Below are 22674 nucleotides of genomic sequence, written 5' to 3' on the forward strand. Positions count from 1 at the left end.
ACACCAATCCTATCATTTCATACAAATTTTCCACTTTAATTATCTGAAATAATATTCCCAAAAACTTGACCAATCCTATCATTTCACACATATTTTCCACCTTAACTAATTTTCTTTTAAACCTATAAAGTATTTTGTATATCTTTTTAATATGAAAAGTGCACCAAAGATTAGGATATCTCAATATGAAAAACATAAACTTTTGCATCAAAAATATTAAAAATTAAAAATAAAAACATAACTTATTAAAAGAAAAATAAAATAAAATATCTATCGATAAAAGGATCAATATAGTATATGGATAACTTTTTGGGCCTCTTAAGTCTTATGTATAGTTAGCCCAATTACATAAAGTATAAGAAATGACAACAATGTCCCTAAGAAATGAGATGAGGGAGTTACTATTATAAGCAAGCTAAACAACCTTAGCTCTAATCATGCACCGTCATACCAAAATCAGCTAGTTTAATTTTATGCAATGCACATGTTACTCTTAATTATAGTAGAAACAAAATTTGGAGATCATACATAAATAAAATTGTAAAAACACTGATGAGAACCAAAAGAAAAAAAAATTATTTGGCAGACTTGTTAATTCACTCTAAGTGCAAGATAGAGATAATACAAATGCAAATTCTTAATTTTAATTTCATTTTAATTTTGTAGAAATTATTGTCATCATCGTTATCAAATAAATTATCGATACATAATTAATACGGAGTAGCTATTAGTTGATTATAATAGCAAAGTAGGGGAAGGGAAAGGGGTGTTATGATGCTTGCAATAATTTTATTTTTATTTAAATGATAAGTAAGAAATCCACACAGTGAGAGGTAGCATATTGATATGTAAACTTTAATATATAATTTTCTATTTAGATATAAGATCAACACCATCATTAAAAACATAAATAAATAAATAAAATTACATACTCTTTTTTTTTTTTTTCTTTTATCAAAGGTGTAGAATAGTGTAATTCTCCTTATTAGTGGAGGCTTTCTCATTAATTGAATATATATAGGATTTACAATCTAAACATGAGATAACCTAAATTACACAAGATATATTTTACAGAATATTCACAAGATAATATAAATATTATCTAACACACCCCCGCAGTCGAAGCGGGAGGAGGTCGAATGCTAAGACTGTCTCTATAATCGAGAAATAGTTGGCGAGGTAGCCCTTTTGTGAAAATATCTGCATACTGGTATGAAGACGGAACATGTAAGACTTTGATCTCACCAAGAGCGACCTTATCGCGTAAAAAATGAATGTCCATCTCAATGTGTTTGGTACGTTGGTGTTGTACCAGATTAGAAGATAATATAAATATTATCTAACAAAAGGGATTATCTAAAACTATATTGCCCCTAGCTAGCAGCCCGGCCTACTAAGGCAATTTTTGTTACTAGCTGGTACAAAAAATAATTGAGTTGCAAGTATCTCAAAACCTATCGTATTTGAACGAACGTAATTTAAGGGTGTATTTTATTCATCTGATTTTTATTGATATGAACTTATATGAATTAACATGAACTTATCAGAATTTACCTAAATTTATCTGAATTTATCTAAACTTATTAGACTTTATTAAAATTTATTTTAGTTGTAATTTGTACTTGGATAACCTTTATTATAACTTATTAAATCTAAAGTGAACCAATCTGAACTTATTACACCTGAAATAAGTGAAAATAAGATAAATGGAGTAGATCCAAAATTATTTTAAAATAAAACAAACAAGATGGGGTCTAACTATATATATAAACTTTAATATGCAATTAAACAAAATAAAAATAAACCCAATCCAATTTACGGTTCAACATTTTACATTAAATTAGGAATTCTCCTCATGAGGAGGGCTTCCTAATGCTCATTTTTTCTTACCTTTAAAAAAATAAAAATAAATAAAAATTAAAGAAGATAATTTATTAAGTGATGCAATAACTAAGCATGTAATGGACATTAAGAGTGTAAATTTTCTTTTACTTCTAATTAATCGCCCTATATTGTTGCCTTATTGCTATTTTACCAAGACTCCGAGAGTATGTAAGTACGAAGTTGTACAATCGAGTATGTATCATGTAATATGTACATATGAAGTCTAATTAGTTTTCATATATTTCTTGCCGATGATAGATATTAAAATCAATTACTTCAGATAGATTTATTGAAAACTTCATTTATTTTCATTTATTTTCGTCATCAGTAAATCCTAAATTGTAATACTCAATTTAACTAATTAATACTTAGTACATAATAATACTACGCACATTATAAATCCTAAATCAAGCATTCAGCTCGTCAATCCATTTATACTCATCAAAACAAAGGTGCTTAATTAGGGAAAAAAATCAACTATAACACTTTACTCTTTGTACTTCTGCATGCTTACATGAATTTTCAAGGTTTTATCATTTATGTAGGAAATAATTAGGGTAAAAGTGACTCAATAGTCAGTGCTATATTACATCACATGAAAGGTATACTTAGGGCCTATTCACATTTACTGAACTGAACTGATTGGAGCTAAACTAAACTAAGCTGAGCTGAAATGAATATTTTATGAGAGGGGGAAATTAGGAGCTGAACTGAACTAAACTAAACTGAACTGGAATTAATTAAATGTGAAGAGACCCTTATACAAAAAATTAAATACTGATGAAAATCTTGTATATGTATAAGATGGTCTTAAGTGTAAGACTACTCTTATATAAGACATCGTATATATATTTACCATTTTTATTAGTTATTGAGTATTTTTTTTCCAACTATTTAACTTTTAAGAGATTTTGTACATACCTATTTTCATCAATTAACTTTTTACTAATTATTTGTTTAATTATTTTTTTTAGTTTTTATCTAACTAATTAATTGATTATTCATTATTGTCTTGACCTAAGAAATTAAGAAAACCATTATTAACTTCCTCTATTTTTTTTATTGCAATAGTTTTGTATTTCAAGTTTGACAATGCATAATCATAATCATTAATGTACTTAATTTAATTATGAATTTCTAAATATTATAATTTTTAGATTTAAGTATTCCATTAAATAATACCCACCCATAGAGACAAATCTAACAATGCTTGTTGAGAGAGAGAGAGAGAGAGAGAGAGAGGGAGAGGAGAGAACAATATTTGATATGACTATATATCCCTTTTAAGTATAAATGACGAAATGCAATGAATTAAGAATTAAAAAGTGGAGAATATGACTATATGAGTAATATACATTGTAAAAATCTTGCAAGTAAGAAAACAATGTGAAAAAAGAGGTTAGTAGCAATCCCTCCATTCTAAAATAAGTGTCCTAGCTATTTTAACTGTACACTATTTACATATACTGATTTGACTTCCATTAGTGTTTTATACATACAATTAAACATAGACTGTGTTTGGGGAAAAGTTGATAGCTTAAATTGATTGTGTTAGCTAATTTTAACTAGCTGATTGCATTAACTAATTTGACTAACTCATTTTATTAGCTTATTGTAGAAAAGTGTTTGGTAAATATAGTTGATTGTAAGCTGGTTGATTATGTGAAATGACAAATAAGCTACTTATGGGGTAGATAGTTCATATAGGATTTTTAATTAAATGGGGGTATAAGTGTCATTTCACCATAAGAATTGAATAAGTTAATTAAAAAAAGCTCTAAAAACAAGCTTTTTAAAAAAGAGCTTATTTAGTGGAATAAGCTTTTTAAATAAACTTTCCACCAAACACCTTGAATTAGCTTATTTAATAGTCAATATATAAGCTAATTTTAGTCAAATAAAATAGTTTTGCTCAAATTAGATAGTTACTGTACTAAACATCTTCATAATCATATTGACATATGTAAAATCGTCTCAATAAAAATGGAATATTTATTTTGAAAGGAAGGGATAACATACCCTGAATTTGTTTGAATGAGCTCAGTTAATATTCTAACAATAGTACTTTATCTTAAAAATTATAGAGTTCAAGGTCAGTAGTAGACTGGTAGTGTAGTACTGTCTATAAATCTAACCTCGCTAGAAGCCGAAAAATGTGATGATCATATTATTGATAATGTTGATCAGAAATTTCTGCCATGTTTACTTGATCTCATGTACGGCTCTTATTTAAGGATGGTCCATAACTCCATACTATCACACCCTACACTCTTTTTAGGTGCTGGACCACCTTATTAAAACTTACTTACATAAGCAAATTTTACACAACTTCCTATTTTTATTTTGTACTATTTTTTTAGATGACAAAAAATTGAGCTTTCAATACCCCGAATTTTTTGGGAGAAGCATCAGAATTTGACTTGAGAATTAAATTGATAAATAAATCTCATTATGTTCCGTTTTTTAGTTATCCTGTTTTGACTATCGACCAAATTCATTCAGTTCATTTTGATCAATCATCGTTTGTCATTTATTTATGTGAAAAGCGAAATTAAATTATATTAGATCTCATAATCTTATTAGATTCGATTTGATACAAAATTTTAAAATTTATTGTTTTGAGAGTTTATGCACACTATCACACTAACAAACATGCCAAGCCAACAATGAAATAATAACTTCAAAAAATGGTGGAATTACCAAGTATATTGGCCATTTAAATTAGTTTCCTGCATTTTCACATGTAAAATGTATGTAGTGGGTAACAAATTTAAGTATATTTGGATAGCTAGGAAGTCTAGGATCAAGTCTAGTTTGATTTGTTAATATAGGTGATTTGGTGGTTATTTATGATTTTCATGCATGCTTATTCCAATTATAGAATAGTTTCAAGTAACTTGTTAGTTTTGATAAAATATACGGCGTACAAAGTATATAATACAATATGTTGGTTGCTTACTATGGAGTAGTTTGAATAAGTACTCCAATCCCTTCGTTTTTAAATACTTGCTCCATTTTTATTGTTTTTGCATTATTTATCTATTCTACTATGATAATATTTGTGATTTATACTTAAAAATATAATTGATCAAAGATTTGTATTTACATAAATGCCTAGGAGGAATAAAGCAAGTATTTAAAAATAGATGGAGATATATTACGATCTTGATCGAGCCAGGCCTCCACCAGCCCCATGCATGTGGTTCCATCCAAGCTACATATGATACATCTTTATTTCTCATGTAAAAAAAAAAATGCTTTACAAAAGTACTCCCTTGCTCATTCCTATATTTGTTACATTTTGACTTTATAGTCAACCTTAATTTTAAGAATTTTGACTATAAAAAGTACTCTGTAGTTATTATAAAACATCAAACAATATCATATAGGATCTTGATAGATTTGGACTTGAAAAAAGTACGTAGTAAGTTCAAAATATCAATGTTTTATATAATTTACTCGTATAAAAGTGCACATATTCATGGTTGAAGTTGAGCATTGGATGGAGATCGTGAAAGTCAAAATGTTACAAATAAAAAGGAACAGCGGATGTAGAAGTAGATCGACATTTTCAGCAAATTTTAATGCTTTTCCAACAAGTGACAAATTTTGTGTGCGCTATCAGTATTTATCGTTTGCTTTTGCTAATTTATATAAAAATTTGACAACATTTGCAATTATTATTCCATATTGCCATAAGCATAGAAATTTACATCCCATATTCCATATACATATATGCTTACAATATTATTAGAACAAACTTATCTACAATTATTGAGCGATAATTTAAGAAAATCTCAATAGAAGTAATATTGCATACATTTGGCCTTTAAGGTTAAGTGGTCCGTTTAGATGGTTAGATATGATAGTACCTAGTAATCTAGTATCAACATTAACAAGTAGTTTTGTATTGTTAGACCATGACAAAGGACGACCAATGCATAAGCCAAATAAGCTACTAATGGTAATCGTTGAACGATTGGTTTTAAATTTCTATCACGTATTCTTTTTTTTTTTTTTTTTTTTTTTTTTTTTTGAGGGTCTATCAGGTATTCATAAATAAATACGATTATTAGATAGTGTTTTTTTAACCACATACCCTATCATGATAAAATGTTCTAATTCCTAAAAAAAAAAATCCAAGAAGGACGTTATTTTAATCAATATTAATTATTTTTTTTAATTATAATTACTTATATATATTGTGAATGAATTAATTAAATTATCAACTCATATATTTGTACATAATAGTTAAACATCTACTAATGCTGCATATTATTATAGGTAAAAGTACAATAAAATACATATGCATATGTTGATAAAATCACTTATGTACATAAAGTGAATGATTATACCTTTATACGTAGTAAGATTAACGTAACAAGAGAAAATTACACATGTTCCAAGAACTCAATTAACCCAACATAATACTAGTTCATTTGGGGGCCGGGGTAAAAGTTGCATGAACCAACAATAGTGAAATAGTAAAATTAAAGTTGCAGAAGAGGGGTAAAAAAAGTAAAACTGAAAATGGTAAGCGGCGGAGAAAAGTAGAAGTAATAGGACCACCTTCTTTTTATGAGACAAATTTTAAAGGATCTTTTGTAATGGGAGGGAAAAGTACATATACTTCCACCTTAATTCCCACTCATATGTTTACCTCTTAAGTATTTCATATTATTGGGTCGTTTTGCTTTGGTCATAATCTATAATTTGTATGTCATCATAAGTCATAACTATTGTTAAAATTTACTATTGGAGTATTATTATTAGTCAATAATGTTCATTTTTTTTTTTTTAGTGTTTGGAGAGCCACAAGGGCGGAGGTAAGAATCGATCACAAAGATCTCTTGAAACCGAGAGGGAAACTTTAACCACTTGAGTTATCTCTCACTTCCAGTCAATAATATTCATGATTATGCATAAGGGTATATAAAAAATTGGAAGTTAATTACTGCATTTCAAATCTTAGCACACATGGTAAATAACATTAAGATCTTGTTCTTTTAGACTGAACTAAATATAGCCAAGTCAAACTAAATACAGCTAAAATTTATATAAGTGCAAAAGAATAGGGCCTAATTCAATTTCTAAAAGGTTTTCAAAATTGATTAAGTTTTTTTTTTTTTTTCCTCTCAAACGTATTCCTGATTTAATTAGTTGTACACTTGTACTACTTATTATTAATAATGTCATTTATTTTGTGTGAAGTATGGATAAAGAATAAATGTCTCATCATCCATATTCTACACAAAAGGATATATATACTTCTTTGTATTTCAATAAATGTTAAACTCCAATTGCCTTGACAATTATCTTTTTGCTTCAACTGATTCAACCTAATACCTAATGTAAAATTTACACTACAAAAGAAGTCAAACTATTCTAGGAAAAGGACATGTCAAGCAATGCGCATTTATAGAAATAGAAATTTAGTATTCTATCAAATAAAATAATGTTTAATAGAAAAAATAAAGAAGGATCCTGGCTGTTCAAAAACAAAAGAAATTATTAAAGATTATTTGACTCAATCCACATATAATTTTCATGATAAATGACATAAAATTTGCTTACTCAATCGGTCAATCATTTTACATGCATGTTGAGACGTAACTAAGATAAGAATAATCTAAGATACGTTGCTTGGGAAAAGGGGGTATGGTAAGTGCAACAATCCACTAGTACTACTACATTGTTATGTTCTTAACACTCCTCGTGAACTCTATCCCATCACCATCAATCCATCATTTGTGTGTTGATACAAACATATCTTCCAAAGTAATGTGATTGGAAAAAAATATCATTATGTACCTACAAAAATAGGCTAATATACACTTTATATTTCATTTTTTTTAATGGTACTATATATACATGAGTAAAATACAACTAATTATTACATGAACTAGTTTTTATCTTTAAATAACACGTAGTTTAAGCTTAGTAATATGTCTGGACTTAATTTTAAAATGGTGCTCAAGAAACTAGTAGAGAACAATTTTATAGATTAACAAAGAATATATATTTTGACGAAAATAAATACATATATGAAATTAATTAGTTATAATCATTGTTATATGAACTTTCCTTTTCACCACAAGTACCCCCATATCAGATCCTCGACATTCGGACTTGGGTATGACATTTGGAAACTTCATTTTGAGCACAAAATTATGGATTTTTTTTTCCACATAATAATCGAGTTTTGGACACTTGAACACATCCTGTGTCGAACATGAATACTCGATTTTATGTATATATATTTTTAGGTAATAATCTTATAATTATTTAGAAAGAGCAAAGTAATTAGGTTAAAGAAAAACAAAAAAAGATGATGCGGTCCCATGCAACAATGGGAAGCTAGAGAGAGGGAGGGATGGGTGGGAGTACTTTAATAAGGAGATGGCCGGTTTTAATTGAAATTAGTTGGAAATTTTGGACCACTTCATCTCATCTCCTCTACAACCTCTTATTTTGGGAAACCCCTTTTTTTTCTTCCAAAAAAACATTTATTTTTTCTTAAATAAAAAAATGTGTCTGTTTTATGACTGTGTTTGACATTATGAATTTCTGAACAAAATTCACAGGAATCCCTTAAACAGAGCTGAGAGATGTTGATGATAAACCTGAAAAAAGACTGTTTGTACGAGTTGATAGGATAGTGATAACTTGACTTACGGGGATTTGTGCACCCATTTTCTCAATACTAAAACCTTGGAGTTACTTTTTAGATTTTGGATCCGAGTACACTCTTTTGATTGGATGTAAGTCCATGCAATATTTTATACGATTACAATTTATTTTTTTTAACATAAAGTAAAGAGAAAAATGTCTAATCGTTGCAAATATATATATGTAACGAAGGTAGTAATTGCAAATTTGCAAGTCAGATAATTTTTTTAATGAAAAAATATAGTTATTTGAGATTTTGATATTTTCAAAATTTTATTTCTAGTGTTTAAACTAAAATGTAATTGTAAATTAAATATTATTAATATAAGGTATTCATCAATAAAAGTAAAAGTTTTGACGTTATGTTAAATAGATGGAATGGAGAAAATAAAGTATATTTTTCCAGTTTTAGGTCTTAATAGTTGTAAGGTTTTAACTTGAATTATAAGTATTTACCATTTATTAATGGTTTTAATTACAAAAGTTTATAGATATCACTTTTAAACGTTGACATTAAAACTCAACAAATGACGACAAGATTAATTTTATTTTTTTGTGCATGAAGATTAAATTTTATGTAATAATAATATAGAAAAAAAAAACCCAATATTAAAAAATAGAGGAAGTGTGACTATTTTATAAAGAAATGAGCATCATGATTCACGAGCACAATATTTATTTTATTTATATTATTCTTATACAAGAATTTGTTATGACTTAGACACGTGTAGACTCTGTAGTGCTAGTTCTTGGGCTAAGTATTAGATTATCATCTTTTAGGTTAAAAAGTTGTGGGGTTTGATCTGATGAAGTCCATTGTTATTGGTATGTAATATTTTGATTTGAATTATATAGTAGGGACTAGGGATATTGTTATCAAGAGCACCACTTGGTAAACGGAACATTCTACTTCCTAGGAGGGTTTAGGCCTTCCAATAGGTTGTTCACTTGGTGAAACACAAATAATAGGTTACAAACAATATCAAAATTTAAGGACAAAATTGGTTATCAATCAATTGATGGCTAGTAAACTTGTGTACTTGGTGAAAGTGCGTACGTAAATGCTTTGGTAGTCTCTATTTTTATACTTCACAGATTATAACTTTGACGTGATCTAATCTGAACATTATCTCCTAGTACATTAGTTTGCTTAACTAGTTTACAATAATAATTTTTTTATACAAATATGCTCTTAATCTGGGATAAATTGTTAATGTGTACAACAACGTATAAGGTATTACAACATTGAATATTGGAGACAATGTGTACTAGTGAAATAATTACAAATAAATTATATTCATTAAAATAGACGGTGACGAAACATTTATATTATATCAAAAAATGGTGCAACCATTTAATGATGACCCCCTTGTAGATTTGATAAGAAGAGAAGTTGTTGATCATGTAAACTTATAGTTTGTTGTAACCTCTATGCTTACAACTTATAGGTACAAAAAGAATTAAATGAGTTGTTCTTGGTGGATCAAAGACACTATTTTACAAAAGCTGGTAAAAAGTACCTATATATAATTACTAAATAAACTATCTGAAATAACTTATCTTATAGAAACTTTTGATTTAATATACCCATTTCTCCACAAAGTACAAACTACCAAAAGAGTAGAAAATTTCAAATCATTCATTTGTATATTACTACATATATAAAAACAAAATTAATACACTTCTTCTATTAAATTCCACAAGAGAAAAATAAAATCAATTGAGGGGTGATTTTAATTACACAACAAATTAATTAAAAGAGGACCAATTTAATTATTATAGGATGTTTTTTGTCAGGAAATGATTGACCCACCCAAAGACATAACTCAACCCGGATGAGTGGGATTGGGGTAAGTTAAGGGTTTGTTTGTCTGAACACTTTCTGATTTTTCATACTCTTTTTTTTTTTCCTAGGTTTTGTCTTTCATTATTCATACCTTACTATGTTAAGCCTTTTTTAAAGAGAAAATAAAAATACCTCATTTTTTTTTTCTATTTTCATAAAATATGCATAAAACCAAACACACCCTCTTCTTCTTCTTCGTTTTTTTTTTTTCTCTTTATTTCTCTCTCCATTAATCATAAAAACTTGAAGTTTAATTTCTCCACCAAAATCTTTACTCTACTTATGGCAACCGTTAGCATTTCAACTCTTTCTTCTTTCTTCCAAACTCGGCATAACCATTAAAGCTCGAAACTTCGCGTTTTTATTTTCAAAAATTAAAAAAAACCCTTTATTAAAAAAAAAAAGGATTTCAATATTATTCTAAGGTTTTTTGATAGGTAATCTCCCAAAAAAATGGGGGCAAAAATATTAGGTACAATTCTTTAAAAAAAAAAAAAAGTTGGATGCTTTTTTAGTTTATTTTTTATTTATGTAAAAATGGCTACTAATCATCATCAATTAATGGAGGAGAAATCATCTTCATCAACAAGCTTTTGTTATTCAGATGTTCATCATTTAGGAGTTAGTCATCATCTTCAAAATTTTGAATCAAACCCTGAAATTTACAACTTAACTAGTGGTATAGAAATGATAGGGTTTCAACCAAAACCTCAGAGTTTAATATCCGGCGTTGCGCAACCAGATGAACAACAGCAACGTCATCAGCAACAGCAGCAACAAGAGATGGGGTTTATTGATGATTCATCTTTAAGGCCTTGTGTTTTCCCTTGTGAAGGTAATGAGAGGCCGAGTCAAGGCCTTTCGCTTTCGCTCTCATCTTCTAATCCATCCACTATTAGCCTCCAATCCTTTGAGCTTAGACATAATAATCTTCATCATCATGGTCAAAGATTTGATCTTTCCTCCCCGTCTTCGAATACTCGAGACGGGTTTTTGGGAAAGTCTCAATCTTTTCATCATCTTCAACAACATCAAAATGAGCAACACCATCAACAACAACAACATGAGAATTCTAGTGGTGGTGGTAGTATGAGTATACAATTTGAAATGATGAGGAATTCTAAGTATATGGGGCCCACTCAAGAGCTTTTGAGTGAGTTCTGTAATCTTGGAACAAAGGATTATGATGATGATTTACAAAGGAAATTGTCTAAGAAGAAGAATAAAGAGCAATGGGATTTCGAAGGCGGGGGTAACGACAACGATGATGATCGTAGTCGTAACCCCAATAATAACAATAATAATAACAATAATAATAATGCGAGTAGTAGTTCCAATGTTAATCCATCATTGTATGGTGTTAGTCTATTGGAATTGCAGAAGAGGAAGACAAAGTTGCTTAGCATGTTGGAAAAGGTATATATTACATTTTACTTTCTAATTTCTTATAATTTTATGCTTTTTTTAATTATATATATGCCTCTCTTTTTAAGCATTAAAAATGCCTAAATTCTACTTCTTTTTTTTATTTATTTTGCATCAATTCTTCTTCAACACCCAAAATAAAAAAGGAGCAAAGAAATTGCTAATTAATTACAGAAAGAAAGGAAAAGAGAAGATCTTTGATCTAACTAACTAAATTGGTTGAAATTATTTTGTGGGTCATCAAAAAGAAAAAAAAAATGGGAAAAAAAAAATTGAATCTTTGAACTAATTAGGCGACTATAAAGACCTTGTCAATAAATGCTAAAAATCACATATGGGTGACAATTCAGGGACTTCATTAAATTTTTTCCTTAGAAACTCCCTATTTTTTGATCTGATACAAGTGATTTTTACCACTTTGTAATCTTTTGAATGTTTTTTGCCCCCTATTTTTGTGGGGGGTGTATTTTATTTTTTTTGTTTTGTAGTTGGACAGAGGATACAAGAACTACTGTGAGCAAATGAAGGGAGTAGTGTCTTCCTTTGAGGCAGTGGCCGGGGCGGGCGCGGCGGATACATACTCTGCCTTAGCCTCCAGGGCAATGTCAAGGCATTTCAGGTGTTTAAGAGATACAATTGTAGCTCAAATTAAGGAAACCAAGAAAGCAATGGGAGAAAAAGATAATGCAACAGTTTTAGGAACAACAAGAGGTGAAACTCCAAGACTTAGGCTTTTAGACCAAAATTTGAGGCAACAAAGAGCTTATCAACAAATGACCTTAATGGAGGCTCATCCTTGGAGACCTCAAAGAGGCTTGCCTGAACGTTCCGTTTCGATTCTTCGTGCTTGGCTCTTTGAGCATTTCCTACACCCGTATGTATATGTCATCTCTTTGATCAATCTTTTTCTCTTTCTCAATTACTTTGTGTCTGTTTGTTTGTACTAGGCCTTAGAATCTAAGGCCGACTTTCGTGTCGTGGTTAGCTTGACATAAACATGACAATTTCATTCATGGTAAAGTATCAAACTTTAGTCGAAAATGGTATAGCATGATGTGTTGAACACTCTAGATAGAAGCTCCAATTGTAGGTAGTTTAGCTCAATCATTCTAGTTTACAAGGAACTATCTACCACATGCTCTTGTTAATTAGTTTTATTTTTATTTTTATTTTTTCGCTTCGATTTATTTGTTATTCTTTTGCAAGATTCCAATCGTCTTACTTTGTTCTTATTTGATCGTTTTTTTGTCATGATTTCATCAATCATATTTTGTTCACTTCCTCTTCTTTTAAGGCCCCATTTTTCTTTCTATACCACTCAAAGAAGCATACAAAATTTCCACTAAAATAAAAGTGTCAAGCTAAGTATTTAGCTAAAGTGGTACAAAATTCTTATGGAATCTAATTCCATGGCTTGGAACTTAAACTCACGTTTTATCCAAATTTAAATGTTCTTCCCCTTCTCAGGTATCCAAGCGACGTCGATAAGCACATCTTAGCACGCCAAACCGGTCTTTCAAGAAGCCAGGTAAGGGACATTGTTACTATGCTAATTGTAGAATTTATTAATCTACATTATCCAATAAGTATAATCATGTTTGTACAATTAATATTTTTTTAGATTTAGTAAGAATAATACCACAATAAGACATTTTAGATTAGTCATCATGATAGGTGTTACATATATACATTGATATATAATTGTTTTTAAGTCAACAAACTATGCTTTTTAATTGGTGATTAGGTTAATTATAATTTGATTAATTAAGTTTATGGATATGATGGTCAGGTGTCTAATTGGTTTATTAATGCGAGAGTGAGGCTTTGGAAGCCAATGGTAGAGCAAATGTACCTAGAGGAGACCAAAGAGGAGCAAGACAAGAACATGGGCTCCTCCTCCGAGGGTGGTACCGAGCATCAACCGTCTACTACGGATCATCTCGGCGGCCTTATCCACCACCAACAACCACCACAAGAACAAAAACCGGACCATGATCAACTCATCCGGATTGATCCGGACTCACTCTCCTCCATTGTCAACACCACCACCACGGCCTCCTCAAGTAGGGGTGATACTCAGAACAGGATGAGTCAATTAAATTTCCAACAAAATGGTCAATTTATTGGTAGGGTTGAGGGTTTTGGTTCAGTGGATCATTTAGATTTTCCATCATCGTCATCATACAACCAACAGCACCATGCAGCAAATTATGGGAGTACTTCTCAAAATGACAATAATACCCCTCACCAAGGCTTTGGTGGTGGCAACAATGTGTCATTGACATTAGGGTTGCAACAACATGGTGGTAATGGGGTGAGCTTAGCGTTTTCGCCCGCGTCTCAGGCAGCAGCTTCTCTATTCTACCCTAGAGAACATAATATGGAAGATTGTCAACCTGTTAATCATCAGTACTCTCTCTTGGATGAAAATCAAGGGCAGAACAATTTGCCTTACAGGAACTTGATGGGTGCACAAGTACTCCATGACTTCGCCTAATCGCCCGTGGTTGATTATGTTATATTATGAGAGATCATCATCATCCAAATGAAATGAAATTCTTGGGAACTCGGTTGGATCAAATATATGGGGTAATTCATATTTTGAGGTTTAATTAATTTCTTAGTTTGTAAGGAATCTTATACTAAGTAGGTATTAGGTAATTAGGTATTAAGCTAGATGGAGTCAATTTAAACTAGTGATTCTATATTTATCTATAATACTCCATGATATATTGATACATGCATACATATATATTTATGTAGCTAAACAATGGGAGGTGAAACTAAAATATAAATGGGAGTTATCATGGACTATATTGCATGTATGTTAAAAGTAGAATTTGTTATATGCACTCGGGTGTACCATACACCCAATAACTAACCTAAGGTTAATTTTTGCTCTTTATTTGAAATAATAAAATGAAAAACAATAATAAAAATAAGAAAAAACAATAATAAAAATAAGAAAAAACAATAATAAAAATAAGAAAAAACAAATGCGGATGGTATACGATACACCCGAGTGTATATAATAGTCTCTTGTGTTAAAGATGTTGAACTTAGCTTTTTTGGACATCATTTATATTGTTTTGGAAATGTTAGGGTGGTTTAAGGAGCATTAAACATCAAACATATGGTAAATTTTATTAGCTCCACTTGGAAAAGAAAATGTTAAAAATAGGGGAATTTCATACTTATGGGCATACATATATACTTAGTAATTTGTTTCTTATTGTTATAAGTCTTATATTTTCTATGTTTTCTTGCATTGTTAAGATGTCGTCTATGATAGGGTTATTCAAGGAACGATTGGACCCACATATTGTGGAAGTCATGACTCTGCTAAGAATCTATACCGGAGAAATATTACTTCATATTAGTGTATAATTTCCTTGTTATTGAAATATTGTACTATAATTTAATTTGGTTTATAATTTATTTTCTATTTTTATTGTCTTTTTCCTCCCACCCAAAAAATAAAAGAAAGAAAGAAAAAAAGAAAAACCCTTTGTGTCAAGGAACTTTTGATAGGGGGCCACTATAGCTGATTGAACCATTTGTGGTTCATTTTAAGATGAAATAGGACTTTGGTGAGGCCTTATCTACACAAATAACTTTCATAATAAAGAGAGGTACTTTGTAATTTGATTGGTTATCTTAAGTTTGAAAGATTAAGCAAACCAAAATTCTATTATTTCCATTCTTTTGTTGAAGAGTAAATGATAATGTGCATGGACCATGCATGATTTATCACTCTCCGATGGTGATCATCTTCTTAATTGCGCAAGACAATAAGAACTTATTTTCAATAATGAAATTCTTTTGGTTGGACGGGTTTTAGAATAATCAAACATTTGCTTATTTTACAAATTTTCTCCGATTTTATCCAATAGGATCATGCTTATTCCTTTCTCTAAATGTTAACTAGCCTTAAACTTTTTATACTACCTCCGGATTGTATTATTGGGTATTATTTGTGAGATATAAAAAATTCTAAAGTTGCATGCATATAATATAATACGTACGATCCAGAGGTACTATACTACTCCCTCCGTATTTTTTTAAGTGTTACACTTTTCATTTCCGGCCGTGTTTTTTTAAGTGTTACACTTCCTTTTTTGCCAAAAAGCCACACTAAAATATTATATCTCTCTCCTCTCAAGGTCCCCACCCAAACCCACTACTACTTTTTTTATTATATCTTTCCTCTCACATTCATTACTTTTCAATAAACTATTAACCTCACTATCTTTCTTTTACAATTTTTTAATACTCCAACTACCCCACTTACCTCTTATTTTATTTAAGTCAATAAAATTGTCTAAAACTATGTGTCGGTCAAAGTGTAACACTTAAAAAAAACACGGAGGGAGTATATAATTTGAAATCGAATCGAATCTCATCTTTAGTTTTTGTTTTTAACAAAATTAGTGGTAAGGAGAAGGTCCATCCTAAAATAGGGGAATTTTAAGGGAAATCCCTCCTAAATGAGCTTTGTGATATTCGACCCCTAACCTTATGCCTAGAGGCTAGAAGTCAAAAAAACTAGCCAACTACTCTAGCAATCTAGCTTAGCCTGATCTCATCTCATCTCATCTCATCTATAATTGCATATTTCCATTTGGCAATGCATGGTGTGTTACTTCTTTATATGGTTTCTTGAAAACCAAAAATATAATATTACTACATGCTTGAAGTTTATGCCTACTTGATTCATATTTCTAGCTAGCATATGCATATCCCCTATTGGATTCTCAAAAATAAAAAAGAAAATCATATTATTAGCAATTGCTATGAAAAAATAATAAGTCTATTTATAGCTGCATCAAGGTGCAAGGCCAATTAATTTAATTGGTATCAATTAGTTGTTATTGCTTATCACTTCGATGCTATTGAAAAAACAAAACTATATTGACAACGATTTAAATCATCATAAATATATCAACGTGACATTTTTTCATTGTACCATCGCTTATGTATCTCATTGTTTATAAGCACATTCGGTATAGTAGTCAAATCTTACTAACGATTAACATCATGTCATTAAAACTAGAATGATTCATCGTAACAACTCAATGACAATCTTGTATAGTGTCATCTCAATATTGGTGAACAACTGAATTATAACGCTCATGTAATTTCATCTACTTATATGAATGTTCTATATAAAATAAAATGTGAATGTCAACTAATTTAGTTGATTAAAGTTTTGAAAATGATACTCAAATTAATAATCATATTTCGTCTATATCACTAACCTTGCTGTCTTTTAAAACAAGAAGAAAAAAAAATGAACAACCATGGTGTCACTAAAACAAATAATGAGGTGACAAAACCGGGCAAGTAATTTGAGATATGTACTGATACCTCTAGACAGCAGACAGCCCACATTGAAGAGGTTGGGCTTGATTGGAATTTGGAGGGTATCAGATTGGATCAATTGGTCTAAGACAACTAAGCCCATACGCATAGAATTATAGGCCGACCAAAATATTTTCAACCCAACAAGAAGTCAAAGGTTAAATCCGACTCCGACTCCGACTTCGACTCTGACTCCGACTTCAATTTCGACCTCCGACTCTGACTCCGATCCGACCCGACTCCGAGTTTTTTTTCGTTATTCAATATACTTTGAGAAATTGGGCTATTTGGGCCTTTACAACCCACACCCAATGCCACCATGACCCACACAAAAATCCACTATCTATTGGAGTCGAAGTCGGATAATCCGTCAGAGTCGGACATTTGTCGGAGTCAGATTTTTTTCTCGGATTTTTTTGTAGGTTCTGACTCCGACCCTCCTCCGACTCGGAGTCGGATTATTTAGTCGAACTCGGATTACTTTTTTCTCGGACTCGGAGCTGATTTTTACCTCGGATCGGGGCGGAGTAGGGTCGGATCCGGATTAGATTGCCATCCCTAGGTATACCTAAACCCTTAATAGTCATTAGCTAAGAGAGATAGAGAAAAGTCGAAACTCAAAATCAATACCAACGATTGTGATGTGAGATGACATTGAGTTTTTAATTACTAATTAATTTAAGCCCTATTCTCATCTGATTATTTTCATTTCAGTTCAATTCAGCTCTAATAATTTCATTTCAGATCAGCTCCTAATTTCCTTCTCTTGTAAAATATTCATTTCAGTTCAGTTCAATTCAGTTTAATTTAATTCAGTTCAGTAAATGAGAACAGGCCCTTAGTCTGCATAGGACATAAATCAATTAATAGTATAAGGGGTATTCTAGAGATAATTTTAATTTGGGTATGATTAGTTGATTACAAGAACCTACATACAAAAGAAAAAGTGTAAAGTATCCTCAAGGCTAGGTCAAGTCAAAATATTCTTTTATAGAGATAGATTATGCCTAAACAATCAATTACGGAGTAATGATTTAGGGTATGTTCTGACTTGCTAAAATGAGCTGAATTGAATTGAACTGAAATGATTGGAGCTTAAGTGAACTGAACTGTTTATGAGCGAAGGATATTAGGAACTGAACTGATTGGAGCTGAATTGAAATTAAGCCAAAGAGAACAAGCCCTTAGAATTGTAAAGTGATGATACGGACGTGCTTTCTGAGTTAATTATGTATTAATCGGTAATAGTGATGTTATGGTTTGGTATAAAATTAATCCTTGATATTGTAATCGAAATATACAATTTAAAATTATTACTATTGAATATCAATAGAGCTAGTCGATAATGAGGTGCCAAACAACCCTATCACGACCAAGGCTAGAACCTCCACATGTAAATAGACGCATGGGTCAGGTTAATATAAGGGTTGATTTGGCATGACACATAAGGGTCTAGCCGATCATAACGCAAGAGATACATCAGTAGCCCATTAGCTATTTCATAGATAAATGCGCCTCAACAAAATTAGTACATCCTTCTAATTCAATTCGTAATTATTACTTGTATTTCATCATAGTAGAACATAACCACTAGGCCCACTACAATACTACATGGCAAGATACAAAAATTAGATCATCATCATAGTATCATATATACTAGTAGTTTTTCTGGCTTAATTTCAGGCTTCATCGACCGTTGGATGTAATCCAGTGTCAGCATCATGTTATGTTAAACAAAATTTGGCAACAAAAGCTCTGCTATTGCAGAAACTACAATAACCCGAAATATCGAATGATTATCACTTCAAAAAATGCTATGAAAATTGACAGGAAATGTGAAGGGACATATAATCATAATGCTAGGTTTGTTTTATAGTTTGTCTTCTGGTATTTTTGTTTGATACAGTACATTATTGTTTATTTGCTAATACAACAAAATAAGAACTCATGTGTTGAGACGAGAGATAAAGAAAAACATGTGCAAATAAGTAGTCGCAATATAATAAATACTCCATATAAAACATTCATAGAAGTAACTCTGTATTACATACGTCCCTATATTTTTATGTAAGTAGGTTAGACCTTAATTTATTTGCTAATCAACTTTGGAGCTGCTAAATGACTTTTGAAAATTTGACTGTTTGGCCCAAACTTAACAAGACTAGAAAAGTAGAAACTTGCCCAGAAGTGGCCCGGCTATGTTATTACACTTATTTAGAAGTCCCTCCATGCATGACTCAATTTCTCCTCGTGTGACGGAGGTTCGATTCCTTATTTTTCAGGAGGGGATTTCCCCCGTATCTTCCGTAAATAGATATATATATATGTACATTTCCGTATTTGGTTTATTATTTGTAAACTCCAAAGATGCCTTGAATTGAATGTTATGGGTTAAGAAGTTTATAAAAAAAATTAGACTTATAGGAACATATAGTGTATCATCATGCGTGTTAAGTAACTGTATTAATTATTTTATGATGAAAAGAGTAATACAAGTACAAAATATTCCGTATATAATTATCACATATTTTATAAGATCTTGGAGATATTATCCTCCACAAGTAATTTTTTTTTGTAAAATTTTTATCTATCTTTACATAAGAGCTGACCCCTAAAAATTGTCTACAATCCTAGACCAAAAAAAAAAAAAAAAAAAAAAAGAAGAAATACGAATAGAAATACAAGTAGTAGTAACCCGAATATGTTGGCTACCCTACCCTCTCTATTGACGGGTCGGTTTCACCAACTCCCCAGTCCCCCGACATTATTCTAGGACCCACTTAAATTATTATATACTCACTATTCCTTCTAAAATAATGGCACTTTTATACGTTAATCATTTGTTTTATTTTCACAAATCATATCACGAGGATCTCATATAATGATATAAATCTCTTTAATTTAAAAAAAAAAAAAAAAAACATAGTTTTTTATACGTACATACGACTAGGACCACGATTAAAAACATTGTAAAAAGGTATCTTTTAGGGTCACGAGTGTCTTCCTATGATTGGTCATATGTGTCTTGCATCACCACACGTGGCACCGATATGGCTTGTGTCACACTAGTGCGGTACTTCACTTGTATATCACCGACTTATTTTATTGTAAGGGTATTTTATGTAATTTTACTCACCTAATACCTCATTTTTTCTTTTGATTATTGAGAAATTAATAATATGGAGAATTGGTCCCACCATTCAGTGGTTTGTTTACCAAACCCTGCTTCAATTTAGCTGACTTTTGTTGCCTATTTGAGTCTGTTTATTGAATGAGTATAATGTATGGTGAGTTAGTAGTACAATAATGTTGTTGCTTTATTATTTAGGGTTTATTTGATTCTTTGGTCATAGAGTTTTGGTTATCAATCTTTTGGTATGTACTGGATTTAGGAAATAATTGAAGAGTTATGTATAGTATATGCATTGAATTGTGTCATTTATTCTCTTGACTACTAGTGTCTCATGAAATTATGCATCGCTTATAATGTACTTTGTACTTTTATCGATCTTAAATTGGAGGCTAGTGTCATATTATCTCAATATCGATGTTTCGTTTTCTAAATCAGAGTAGTTATATTAATTTTAAAGTGTCTTAAATTGAGTAATGACGTGTAGAAATTAAATTATAAATTTGTATTATTTGATACTCCCTAATGTGCGATAATTGTGAAAAAGTACAAGTAATTATGTGAAAAGAGTTGTAGTATATTTAATTTCAAAGTTCCTTATTATAAATGAAATTATGTTTCTATTTTGGATTTGGACATCGTCATAACCAACTCTTGATCATTGATTAATAATACAAACTCGATTTTCACTTAGTTGATTTCATCTGAACTTACTTTTACTGAAATAAGTAAAAAAAATAAATAAAATAAAAATAAGATAAATTAAATCCAAGCATAAATTGTGTACAATACGAGCTCAATGTTTGTTAAGATGTCGTGGGAAATAGAAAAGAAAAACAGGTCATGTTTAGTTGTAAAAAAGAAGCCGAGTCCCACAATATTGAAGGTCATAAGCTCATGGAAATAAAATAAAGCAGTTGTTCAGTTAAAAGGCTAAACAAGTCGTACCTACTTTCATTGAAGATCTTAATCAATTACTGGGTTTGAAGACTAGGAACCTTCTATCGCCTTCAGTAATTCCGACTTCTGTCGGTCAACCCAATTATTTTACCACAAATACACTTTACACAGTCTTACCACTTCTTAATTAATGCCTAATTGCCTACTCCCCAAACCATCCACTTCTCTAGCCTTCTACTGTGTATTTAAAAAGGTTAACAAAGTACGCCTTAAATAATTTAAGGAGTACATTTAAGAAGCTAAGGTAATCTTCTCTCAAGACTATAATTTAAAGTAACTCACCAAGTTACCGCATTACTTGATTCAGTATTTGTTTTAACAATAAGCTATTGTGAGACCATCCTCGCAAAGTTGCAATCTGGCATGGAAGCCTTAAAGATATGAGGGGGAGGGCCGGATTATTTTACAAGGCACCGGCAAATAATAAAGTGTCAACAAATGAAGTGGGAAAACCGCTATAATCAAGAGTGAAAAAAATCGGCTCCTCATGTGAAGCAAGCACTCTCAAACAAAGAATGTTTAGTTGTCAAAAGAAGACTAAAACACTTTGATTAGTCCATATATAATTAATTAGTTGGTTCCCGAATACGATAGTTATTGTTCAAATCACCATCACCTTCACTTTTGTTTCACGCTATTTACTCCTCTTGATTATCATGATTCATAAATCATCACCAATTACAAAGATACAACCAAATACATAATGCTAAACTTAGAAGTTAATTAAAAGAATCAAATTTGTTACAAACATAAATAGATTACTCCATACTAAAAAGATAATTTTAAAAACTTACAATAATAAAAATAAATGAGAATGATATACTACCTCCGTTTCATATTATTTGCAACAATTAGACATTTATTCTCTCTATTTTATGTCAAATCGTTGCAAATAATATAAAACGGAATTAGTACTACCATTACAATTACAAACATATATGCCTAAAATACATGTTAGAAAAGAAGGGGATTAGATTGGGACCATCAAGAAAAGCAATGGAAAAAGGTCATAAACAAAGGAGGACCACATGAGTTGTTAATAAATCTGGTCCAATTTATATAACACGTCTATTCTATGTTTCTACTCAGCATACAATTTACAAAAGATCAATAATCTCTTGAAAAGGATAATACATTGACAATTTGACATAACAACATTAACAGGGATTCCATTTTGCTAATTCAGCAACATCATCAAAAGCGAATTTACCGTCTTACCTTTAAACAGCTTCATTGCTGCTTAGTAACTTTCCGAAAACCCGACAAATATAAGTAATATTAGAGCAAAGTATAGACAATAGATCTTATATAGGGACTTGAAATGCAACTGGTCCTATTATAATGACAAAAAGCATTAAGCAAAGCATCCATGTTAATCCTTATTAATGCGTACAAAAGA

At 30.6% G+C, this 22674-nt stretch overlaps 1 protein-coding gene across 1 annotated transcript; it reads left to right on the forward strand.

The window, feature by feature from the left end:
- The first annotated feature begins 10441 nt into the window (after positions 1-10441).
- LOC145592087 (homeobox protein BEL1 homolog) lies at positions 10442-14638 on the forward strand. Its single transcript, XM_081648557.1, has 4 exons — positions 10442-11815; positions 12313-12698; positions 13292-13352; positions 13614-14638. Exons 1-4 carry the CDS (start codon positions 10937-10939, stop codon positions 14319-14321), a joined length of 2034 nt encoding a protein of 677 aa, XP_081504683.1. The 5' UTR covers positions 10442-10936; the 3' UTR covers positions 14322-14638.
- The last annotated feature ends 8036 nt before the right edge of the window (positions 14639-22674 follow it).

Source organism: Chenopodium album, chromosome 2 (assembly GCF_948465745.1).
Source record: "Chenopodium album chromosome 2, dcCheAlbu1.1, whole genome shotgun sequence".
Taxonomy (NCBI): Eukaryota; Viridiplantae; Streptophyta; class Magnoliopsida; order Caryophyllales; family Amaranthaceae; genus Chenopodium; species Chenopodium album.